We start from the raw sequence: 12171 nt of genomic DNA, 5'->3' as shown, positions 1-12171 counted from the left end.
AACCAACCTAAGGTTTCCTCATTTTGTTTCCAAAGGAAGGAAAGAAAACACGAGAAAACTGATGTCCTGAAAATGCCCTGAGCAGATACAACCTTCATACTGAAGGTATGGACTTCATACTGAAGTCCACTGTAGACACTTCCTATGAGACAATACTGTTTCATCAAAAATACATGATGGCCTCACAATCAGCTTTGCAATGTGATTGTTAGCTTTCAATTGTGTTTCTCAGTTCTGGGAGCACTTAAAAATACATTCAAATTAGTTTCAGATATTCAGGATTTAGTATTTCAACTTCTTCCAATATTCTGTGAGCAAGCAATTATGTACTCAAAGCGTGCACTAACTGTCATGACCATGCTTCACCATCATGGTGTTCATTTGCAATGTTAGACAAAATTCAACCAGCAATGAAAATTTCTTCAGTTCACTTTCTTAGAATGAACCTTTTTAAGTTAGTTAAACCAGTTGGGAACACTTACAAAGTTTCATTAGTGAAAACTGCTCTAAGATTTTATTTCTAAGAACTTGGGGTTTTTCTCAGTTCCATTCAAGAGCTGATACTCAGGATGTGAACACTGAACACTTGAGCATGGCTACAGACTCTCCAAGGACTGCATCTTTGTACCTCCAGGGCAGCACGATGATTTCTTTGCCAGCTGCTACAGTTGTTGAAAATCCTGCTGTACTGGTTATAACCAGCAAGGTGCCGGCAGCAGAGGGGCTGCAGGTGTAGCTCCAGTGGGAAAAGGCCAGGGGTTGCCCTGCCCCAGGCCCAGCTGGTTCCAAGAGTACCACAGCCAGACACAGCTGAGCCCCTCAGCACAACTGACAACATCTCTTGGGGAAAGTGTATTTAAGAAGGGGCAGAAAATGCCACAGAACAAAATAAAAGAGAACAAAAGGATTGAGAAACATCAGAAAAAAACAACATCAAGGTCAGAGAAGGAGAGGGACAGAGGTGCTCCACGGTGCCAGGGAGGACCCAAGCCAGGTGGATATGCCCTGAAGGAACTGTAGCACGTGGAGAGCCTGCTCCAAAGCAGGACCGCTGTCAGTGGGGAGCTTATGCCAGAGCAGAGGAAAAACGTGAGAAGGAAGGAGAGGCAGACAGAAACTACTTTGCACCATGACCCCTTTGCCCCCCACACCACCGGGGGAGGGGCACAGGAGTGAAGTTCAGCCTGGGAAAGGGGAGAGAAAAAGTGTTACTTTTGTCTATCTTTCTGTTTTAGCATCTGACTATATTTTATCTGGCAACAAATTAAATTCAGTTACTCCAAATCAAGCCTATTTTGCCCAGAGCAGTAACTAGTAAGTGATCTTCCTGTTTTTATTTGAAGCTATAATCTTACTCTACCTTTTGCCTCTGCCCCTCTAAGGAAGGGGAGAGACTGTGCAGCTGGGTGGGCATGTGCTGTTAGCCAAGGCTAACTCAGCACCCTGCACATAACCCCAGTTTTAACCCAATCTTTTAGCAGAATGCTGATGAAGCAAGAGCTCAGACCAAGATTTGTATTACATGGCATGAATCTCATTACTGCTACTGAGTCCTGGTTCTGAAGTAGAGAAATACAATACAAACAGGCTAAGTGGCTAACAAAATTTGAGTCAGGTTAAAGACCCCTTTTTCACCCATCTGTCTATTTCTCCATTGTGAAAAGCAATGCAAGTCACAAGCTTGACACAGAATGCACATTATCTGTGATCCAAATTGTGACTATTACATACAGAATAGCAATTCATCAATATTTCTCTTCTCTCTTTTACTTAAAGTTCAGCAAGCTCAAAAAACCTTTCAAATGCAATCAATCAGACACAGAAATTTGTTCTAGGGTCATTTTTATACATCCAAAATGCTACCTAAACTTTAATTTATATTTGATCCACTGCCAGGTTTTATACACAGACTTCTGTTAGGGAGTAGATAGGATCCATCAGCAGAGCTAAACAGAATAAACAATACAATAATCAAGTCCACTCCAAATACCTCACCTCTCAAATGCTGCATTTCATCAGAAGTACATACTATTGCCTTGTGTATTCACACAGACCATTGTCCTGGGAGCTGTCATTGCTGTTTCTTCCTTCATCTTATTTAGGCTGCAAGCTTCAAGAGATGGGAATTTGCTAATGCAAAACAGCCCAAATAATAACTTAGACCATTAAACTTTTTATCAAGTTGTCTAATCCCAATTCCAAAAAGGAGCTGTAACTGAGTTCTAGTAAAATAAGTCTATTCTTTTGCAATAGTGCAAGATTGAAGAGATTACAAGCGAGCTTCCCAAAAGGATTCATTCCCATCTGTGTTCAAAGAGCAATAAACACTACTCCTAGCAATGTTGATATTTTCTGTTAAAATGCTCTAGCATTCAAGAGTTGAAGCCAATTCCCTACACATCAATACATGGTTAGAATAAAGATCCTCTTCCCTCTCCCTCTTCCCCATGCTTTTAAATCATTCCTAAGACATACTGTTACACATTCAGAAAAAAAAACCAGATTTTTGTTATCCATTCCCAAGTCAAAACTGAGCATCAGTACAGAAGGATGCAGTAAAGTTCAGGGTATGGAACTTTTAAGTTAATTGCTTCAGATTAAGTAACAACAGGGATATGCCTCAGAGTGCCTTTCACATCTCTCTTCATGGGTGGAACAGAGACACTGCCTCTCCTCAGTAGCCTCACTAGCTGATAACCTTGGCCTGCAACCTGTTAGGTACACCTGGATTTGGAATACAAACTACCAGTTTTCCACACTCTCAACAGCAGGTGAAGGCATATCATTAAATAAATTACTCTCCTCCTGTCTTACTCCAATACAGAAGAGTCCCATATGATCAATTAATTTCCTGTTTATGTTCTCAGTTAGCCAGGCTTGGAAGTCATGCACATTGACTTAATCCTTCATGTGCTGTCAAAACGAGATAAAAGCTGCATATGATACTTTCCCATGTTTTAAAGATCAGCAAATACTTCAATAATTTGTATTTTGACTGGTACAGAATCTAGAAGATGCCTTCACAGGAAAACCACTGAAGTGTAAAGTTATGCAGATTGCATAATCTTCTCTTGATATGCTTCAGCTAGGTAAAACATACACAGGTTAGAGAAATTTAAGTCAAACTGTCAATAACATCTGCCTAGCTCTCCCTGGCTGTCTGAAATACCTAAGTACATCTTGAAACTATGAAGATCGTGCTTCCCAACTAGACAGCAAAAACATATTTGCCTTTGCTTGAAGTGATCTCTAACTAGCTCATAGTCTATCACTCAATGATGCATGTCCTGAAATTAAACATACCTTCCATCTTTTCACTCATGTTTATTTTTAGTTAGCATAACACCAGTGTCAGGAACACCACTCAGTTGTTCTTAAGGCAAACACACGTAAAGGTTATCTACTACCCATTTATTCTTAAATTATTTTCTCTTCTTTGAGTCAGGCTTTTCCTCTTTTATTTATATTTCCATGGAGCTGAATCATGCAGTTTTCTTCCTCATCTAAACATGCAAAGTTATCACTGCTGTCACAACAAACTTCCAGTGATGTCAATGTTATGCCTCATCCTCTCTGTTAACTTATCACCTCTGAATTCACCCCAAGTTCTCTCTTCACAGACTTGATTGCTCTCTGAAAATACCCCTACGTCCACCTCAAGCAGATGAGTGAGCCCAGAGAGGCACACACTATCCCCATATTTTTTCTCACACAGAATTAAGGCATCCATGCCGAAGAGAACTTCCCTGTATCTCCCTCATTCATTACGTACTTCCATGCCTCAGAATGAAGGACTGCTTTTCACCTCCTTCAATTAAGCATATAGAAGTTTGTGACATAAGAATTAAGAGAACAAGCAAAATATTTATAGTTCGTACAACAAAATACATGAAGCTGCACTATATTGCTGAGGATTGCTATTAAGAGAAAGGACGGAAGCCTTCATATAACACGCTGTGCACAGACCCTCTGGCAGTCACAGAAGGCAGAAGGACATTTCGGGCTTTATGCACACTGTCAGCATGTGCGCCTGCAAACTGCAGCGCTCGTGATAAACACCGGGTGCTCCGCGCCCCGGGGCGGGAGCGCACAGGGCCGCGCTGCCGGCCAGACGGAGCGCGGCCCGCCCCGGCTCCGCGGGGGCTCCGCGGGGGCTCCGCGGGCGATGTGCGCGGAGCCTCCGGCCGGGGCCGGGCCCGGGGCGGCTCCCGCCTCCCTCCGCGCCGCTCCCGCCCGGCCGGGCCGCCCCTCCCGCCGGCGGCCCCGCCGCCTCCCCGGGCTCCGCAGGCCCCTCTCGCCGGCCCGCCCGGCTGCACCTGCCGGGCCCCCGCCGCCGCCCGCCCCGCGCCGCACCGTTCGCGATGAGCTTGGCCGAGAGCTGCTTGACGAGCTCGGGAATCCGCTCCCACTGGCACTCGGAGCGACACCGTTCGATCTCCGTCTCCAGCCGCGAGCCCGCCTTCCTGGTGGCCATGGTCGGGCCGAGGGGCCCCGGCGGGGGACGGGGCCGGGGCGGCGGGCAGGGGGAGGCGGGGACGGGCGGCGGCGGCCCCGGGAGCGGCGGAACTCGAGCGCCGCGGCCGCGCCGCGCTGGCGGCCCCGGGAGCGCCGGGAGCAGCGCCCCCTGGCGGCTGCGCGGGGCGGGGCGGGGCCAGCGGCGGGGCCGGGCGGGCCTGGCGGGGAGCGCGGCCCGGGCTGAGGGGAAGCTCGGCCGCTCCTGCCGCCGGACAGCGCTGCCCGGGCACCCGCGGCAGGCGCAGGGAGAGCAGGAGGGACAGAGAGAGCGGGTCTTCTACTGCGAGCGCCGCGCCGCTGAAGGTGCTGCTGGTAGCGGGCCGCTACCGCGGGCACCGGCAGGACCTGGCCCTTGAGAACCCGCTCGTCACCTCCTCACCCGCCTTGAAACCATTGATCCCCGCTCGCTCGAGGGGTTTTAGTGCATTCAATGGCGCTTTCCCATTCCGTGCTCACAGCCCGGTCTCTGCCGTCCCAGTAGCCGGCAGAGCTTGCACACCGTGCTCCAGACCAAGCAGACCCCAGCACGGCCACCTGCTCAGGACTCACCTGTGCCTTAGTCAAAAACCAGAGCGAAAGAAAGGTACAGAGATTATGGCCTATGTTTTGAGGAAATAAATGGATTTCCAACATTTGGCTAGAATAAAAACACTAGCTGAAACAATTCCAGTGGTACTGTGTATCTTTATCAAACGCTACATCACACAAACACAACACAGCAATTCCACAAACTTACGTATGTCTTGCAAAGCTGCAGCCATGACTGATTTTCACTGAAAAAGTAGCAAAAAGACCTACCTACTATCCCCTGCTGGGGGAAGAAATCTCACAAATTGCTACTTACTTTTCACAAAATAAGGATACAGCCCATTGACAGAAAGAACAAGTTTTGCAGAGATACGGTGCAGCTACGCACAACTGAATTCAGATAATTCAAGTGTCTTGCTCCACATCCTTGGGTCATAGTGCAGACTTGTACAATTAATTCTTTTCATCCACAGACATGAGAAGTCAGTGAAGCCACAGGAATTTGCTTGAGTTTTTGAGGATGACTGTCACAGGTGATGATAAAGATTCAAAATGCTTGATGCATTTTTTGCTTTTACATGCATTGCACTCCTCTGGATCTAACACATGTTAATCTCCAGAAATTACAAGTTCACGAAGTGAGAAATCAAATTTGGGCAAATGTAAAACTATTGGCTGTTCTATGAATAGATCTGTTAAATACAACATGACATTGCCTGTGGGCATTGGGAGAGTTGTTTACATAAAAGAATTTCTAAACAATTATCTGCTTCCTGTGTGTTCACATATACTAGAGACATGTGCTTTCTGGAGTTTTGCTTGGTTTTGGTCATCAGCTGAAGCATGAGAAACAACATGGATTTTTTTAAAGATATGGAGTTTCCATTGAATTGACCAGGAACAGACCCTGGCTTACACAATTAAAAGCTTGTTAGTGTGTTTCCCAGCTATATCCTCAATGTAATAAATACTTCTTCCAACAAATCTTGTCTTGCTTCCATCATCCTTAGACTATCACAACTATTGCAACTCTATGACAGGCATAAAGCATCTAGTTCAGTGTTTCAAGTAATTTACTTTTCATTCCCAGTGTTATTAAAAGCGTAACAACACAAAATTCAGATATTGTAATTTGCCTTTTAGTCAAGTTGCTTTTATAGCACCTTCAGGTTACAGTCCCATTTCAAACAAAATATTCTTCAGAATTTAAAAGTGAAATGAAATGGTAGTAGAACATAACAGTGTTTAAAAAAATACAATGGAGTACTACAGGATTGGAAAGAGGACTTAATAATGTAACAAAAGCAAAAAATAAATAAATAAATAAAGCATTTTTTGCATACATGAGTTTTCAGAAGATCCAGAGAACATCAAACTGATTATAACATGTTTTTCTACTGGGGAGAAAAGATAAGTTAAAAATTAGGAAGGAAAATAATGATAATTTAAAATGTTTGATATTTTAACTACTAGTTCTTTTACAGATAAGAAAAAGATATGAAAACTAAAATTTCAACTTTCTAAAAGAGCTAATTTGCCTATGAAGATTATTCATATTGATTCACAACAATTCTAACACATTTTGTTAGCACTGATAACATCATTTCACTAAAAGTGACCACCAATAGTATTAAAATATTTACATTACAGCTCATCAGGCTTATTATCTCAACAGCTCATATTTATGAAGTCAGACATCTATGCAAAAGGAATTATCACACTTTGAAATGCTTAGGAAATCTGCTCTAACATTTATGAAACTTCCATACACCCAAGACTGCTCTGAGAATATTCCATTGTAGATGACCCATAATGGAATAAAATAATGGACTTTGAATTGATAGCATAAAAGTAAGAGAGAAAAGAAGCACAATCCTGCATATATTGTCAAACATCCCGTATTTTTTCAACCTTTAACAAAGTGTTCTTTTCTGGAAATGGCCTATCTATTACACTGTTGGGGCAGACCAAAGCATACATGTACTTGGCTAGAAATAGTCTGCTTGTAAGGTGAGGCTGCTGGCTAGCAGACATAGAGAGATACCTGGTTTGTGAAAAGGAGGGAAATTCAAAATGCAGGAAAATAACTAAGATGTATTGGTCAATCATTTTGCCATATGCCATCTCTCCCACTCCAATCCCCCCAAACACAGGGGGAAGAGAAACAGTGGATTGTTCAGTGCAATTTCATGAGCTTGGTATGAAGAAACAGGGCCTTTCACTACACAGCTACACACTGTGGTGGTTTGATCCTGGCTGGATGCCAGGTACTCCCCAAAGCCACATGGTCATTCCCCTCCAGGAGTGAACAGGGAGAGAAAATACAGCGGAAGGCTCATGAGCTGAGATAAGGGCAGGCAGAGGTCACTCACTGATTACTGTCATGGGCAAAACAGACTCAATTTGCAGATATTAATTGAATTTATTACCAAGCAAAATCAGAGCAGGATAATAAGAAATAAACCAAATAATGAAAACACTTCTCCCCCACCCTTCCCTCTTTCCTGGGCTCTACCTGCTCACCCCCAGCAGCACAGGCAGACAGGGAACAGGGCTTACAGTCAGTTCATCACCTGTTGTTTCTGCCACTGCCCAGGGAGAGGGGGTCTTTCCCATGAGAGACACTTCTCCATGAACTTCTACAGTGTGAGTCCTTGCCACGGGCTGCAGTTCTGCATGAACTGCTGCAGTGTGGGCCCCTTTACACAGGATGCAGTCCTTCAGGAGCCTGCTGCTCCAGTGTGGGTCCCCCATGGGATCACATGTCAAACCCTCCCTAACACGGGCTTCTCTCTCCACAGGTCTGCACGTCCCTCTCAGGACCGTGTTCCCATGGGCTCACAGCCTTCCTCTGGGCACCCCCTGCTCAGGTGGAGCTCTGCTCCCCTGTTGACCTCCATAGGATTCAGGGGCACAGCTGCCTCACCGTGGTCTTCACCACAGGCTGCAGGGGAATCTTGGCTCCAGTGCCTGGAGCACCTCCTGCCCCTCCTGGACTGACCTTGGTGTCTGCAGAGTTGTTCCTCTCACATATTCTCACTTCTCTCTTCCTGGTCACAATTACATCTGTGCAATAACTTATTTTCCTCCTTAAATATGTTATCACAGAGGTTTACTATCATCTCTGATGAACTCAGCCTTGGCCAGCAGTGGGTCCATCCTGAAGCCAACTGGCACTGGCTTTGTTGGATGTGAGGGAAGCTTCAAGCAGCTGCTCACAGAAACCATTCCTGCAGTGTCCCCTCCACTACCAAAACCTGGCCACACAAACCCAATACACACACTGATAAGGTACTCTCATACTTCTCATAACCTGAAAATAAACCTGGTAAAGGAACTTTCTGCACTAGTATTCCACACAGATCTATCTACAGGTGTGATAGGCCTTCAAACTGGTGACAATGTTAGAGAGAATATAAACTGAGTTAAATAAAGCAGCACTTTAATCTCTGCTAAGATATTAAATATTCTATAACAAGGAATCAGAAAAAAACAATTCAAAAAGTACTTGCATTTATAAAGGCAACATATGAAAACAGACTGCTCAAAACCCAGAGGAGAGGAAAAATCCTCCTGCAAGTAAACTGACAGGGTCAATGGGTTTTTTATTCTAGACCGAATTTTTGGCTTCTTAGACAAATACTATTCACCACTGATGTGGCAGGGAAGAATCCAATATTAACAGCCAACTTGTGTCATAGATTAGCGATGCTTAATGGCCAGTGTTGTTTCACTATTTAAAGTGTTTAATATGCAAGTTTACCTACTACTCTGGTTTTAATTTGGCACACTGACCAGTGGTATGGTTTTTTTTTCCAAAAAGTTTGTCTGAAACTGCTAGTCATAATGCTGATTCTTAAAATTATTTTTCTACCTATAGCATACATCAGAGAAATAAAATAATTTTGAGGGCAATATGATGCTACAGAAGACAGCATAAAAGTATTTTTTTTACATCCATAGTAAAATAAAATAAAAAGTAAACATTAAAAAGCTTTTCCTCAGCACAAATTGTAATTTTACCAATCTTTTATCTTTCAATTAGAATCAACATTGTAATGCCTATTAGAATGTTAAATATATTCCTACTGCAAGTGATCAGAGATGCAATTCAAATACTACTTGTATTTTAAGGCAATCATAATCAACTCCTACTACCATCTGATATTCTGTTAAATGTGAAGTGCAAAAATTCTCAGGCCAAAACTCATTAGTGGGATAATTAATTTCTCTACAGTGAAGAGCACAGCTCATAACCATTAACAGACGCAAAACTTTTACTGGAACCCAAGTTGTCTTTTTTTTTTTAGTTAGTACAACATTGTTGGTAAAAGGAGGAACTACACAGTTCTCCATTCCTACTGAAATCAGTAATCTCTATGAAATTGAGAACAGACCATATGAAAATTCTTTGAGGAAAGAATTCCACAGTGACATTTGTCTCCTTTTCGAAAGTACAAACACACTGTTTGAAGGGAAGTGAGATTGAAGAGTATCCACTAAATCAACAGTCTGACAAAAAGCCCATTATAAAGCCTGCCACCCCTGCCTCATAGCAAGGAAGACAGTCATGTAAAAACTGAAATAAACTTTATCAAATTATTTCAACATTTCAAGGTTTTGTACTTAGATGAGTTTATTTTCTTAGAGATAGAATAGTTACATCTGCAAATGTACATTATTTTGTAAACCATTAAGCCCTTATGCCTGTTTGAAAGTTGAAATCATACACAAAACAATTCAAGAAAACTTAGGAACCTGAAAAGCTTTCTTTATAATGGACTTGATTTTGTAGTTTGTTGCCTTCAAAGTGATTCAGTTCGTAGTGCACTTGTGAGATAATGGGCACTTGATACTACAAATGGAATGTATGCCTGTACAATCAAGCAAACAAATTTTTTTACTATTTTATGAAATCCCTTGATGTTCATTCACAGTCATTAATAAATCACTGGGGCTAGCAGCCAGTGATATTGATTGTCTGAATCCAAAGTTTAATTACTAAATGTGCTGCAAAAAAAAAAAAAAAAAAAGTCATATGCCAAAAGAAGTCCTTTCTAAGCCCACCCATGTGAAATGGGAGCCAGTATTGCCAGTGAAAGGGCAACAGAGTATCACTCCACTGCCAGCATCTACTAAAATCCTATTCTTCCAGCTCAGTGTTTCATACTACATTTTAAACCTGATACACTGTGCCTGGAAATATCATCTGCGCCACAAATGCACATATTTACACACACAAAAGAAAAGTCACCTCCCAGAATTTAAAGAAACCTGCATTCCACTGTTTTTCAGAGGCTGAATAAATGTATTTATATCTGAATTGCAACTTGCTCCACAACTGTATTTTTACAGTGGTGTGGTGCCAGTGAATTTGCTATCCTACATTAACATGTAGTAAAAAATAGGGAGCAAAATGGGAAGAAAAATGCCATAGCTTGCTGTTTCTCATTTTTATTGTGCCAATGTAAAACATTGCAGTCTTGTTCAAAGATCTAGGGATTTTAGATAAGTGCTTTGGCTACTTTTAAGTTCAAGGAAAAGCCAGGGTAGGGTCTAATAATGGGTCTTTCATTGTGCTACTGTCATGGTAAGCCTCTTTCCTGCTCTATTTCAAACTGGTGTCCAACACTGCTTGGAGGAAAGCAGGTGAAGAGGACCCCTCACTGTCTTTGCACAATAACAAAACTTACAGACACAATTCAGCTGAATTCTAGATGTGATCCAGATTGTAGCTTAATCACTAGCTTAAACTCAAAACCGAAAATCTTCCTAGGCAAATTGAACCTCAGAAGGAAAGATGTTTTCCTATTCTTTTGACTTACATCTGAAAACAGTGAAACAGTGTCCAGAATAGTATTATGGATTTTTAAAAAAATAGTAATTATATGTTTTTAGAGAGACAATGGTTTTGCACTTTCTTAGGCCTCTACTTTTCAAAACAGAAAACCAGCCATGTACCATTTTTGATTATTCCTTAAGGGTGAAAATAAAAGACAATATCATACTGCATTCAAACGTTTGCTTGTCGCAGTCAGTGATAGACAAACTATTTGCCTGCTTCATTGCCAGACCACAAGAGGGAGTCGAAAGCTACACACAACTTCGGAAAATTTCTAAACCCGTAGGTAGCTTAAAACATTGACAGAAAATACTATATGGTGTGAATACTATGACAAATGGCTAAGAAAGTTGCCGAGGACAATGAATAATTTCAGCAACATCATCAGTTCACTACTATCTAGAGGCAAGAAAAACATTGGTGACAAAGGAGTATTCAGCAACTATTTTTATTCTGTTTGGAAAGAATGAAAAATCATGCATTTAAATTAGATGTCTCAATTATATTAATAACTGGAGAGAAGTCTTTAAAAAATCAGCAGAGCCAGAATTAGTACAAAATAGTCTTAAACAAAGAGTGGCTCCTCTGGGGCTCATGATGTGCCTTTGAACAGGTCATGGAATACCAGGGGCATCCTGAGGACACTGGGCTCCTGCCTGTGTGCCAGAGGAAGGTGGAAGGCAGTGGGAAACACAGTCTGCCCAGCCTGATGTGACCCTAAGAGAAAATGCACATACAAGGCTACATTATTATGTTCTAAAAGCCGGGTCCTTAGCAGAGAGGGGAGAAGGAGACTTTCTAGGATTAACTGGGGAAAATTCCAAGAGATCCATACTCCTGCTAGTCAGAAGCACTATAAAGTGGACCCAGTAACACAAGTGTGAGCTGCTATTTCTGCATAGCAAATATTGGTTCAGAGATCTGACAAGTCACAGTTTCTGCCATAACAACTAGCAGAATCAAAAAAATATTTGCTTAATGCTTTTGAAATTAAATATCATGTAAAGAAAACAGCATTTAAAACCAGAATAATATTGAAAACAAAGAACTATACAAAACAAAAACAAAAAGTTGAGACATGCTCCAAATAAAGTTATATAAGAAATTAGACTTTTAAAAGTTATCACAGTAATTAACTATTTGGTTCAATACCAAAGAGGCAGCAGATTCTTCCAGTCTTGATGTCTCCAAAACAAGATTGAATGTTTTTCATTAACAAGAATTGGTCAAACACAAGTTATTTGTCTAGAGACAACTGATTTACATTTGATACAGGATATCAGGAA

General features: G+C 42.1%; 1 protein-coding gene across 1 annotated transcript in view; it reads right to left on the bottom strand.

The window, feature by feature from the left end:
- Positions 1-4558, bottom strand: part of TTC7B (tetratricopeptide repeat domain 7B) — a 121035-nt gene extending 116477 nt beyond the window's left edge. The window contains exon 1 of the mRNA XM_053946123.1: positions 4354-4558. Within this exon, the coding sequence (XP_053802098.1) occupies positions 4354-4474 (121 nt within the window). The 5' untranslated portion in view covers positions 4475-4558. The remainder of the gene's footprint in view (positions 1-4353) is intronic.
- Between the last annotated feature and the right edge of the window lie 7613 nt (positions 4559-12171).

This window comes from Vidua chalybeata, chromosome 6 (genome assembly GCF_026979565.1).
Source record: "Vidua chalybeata isolate OUT-0048 chromosome 6, bVidCha1 merged haplotype, whole genome shotgun sequence".
In the NCBI taxonomy this organism is placed as follows: domain Eukaryota; kingdom Metazoa; phylum Chordata; class Aves; order Passeriformes; family Viduidae; genus Vidua; species Vidua chalybeata.
The sequence above is the reverse complement of the archived record's forward strand: the minus strand, read 5'-3'. Positions and strand labels throughout refer to the sequence as shown.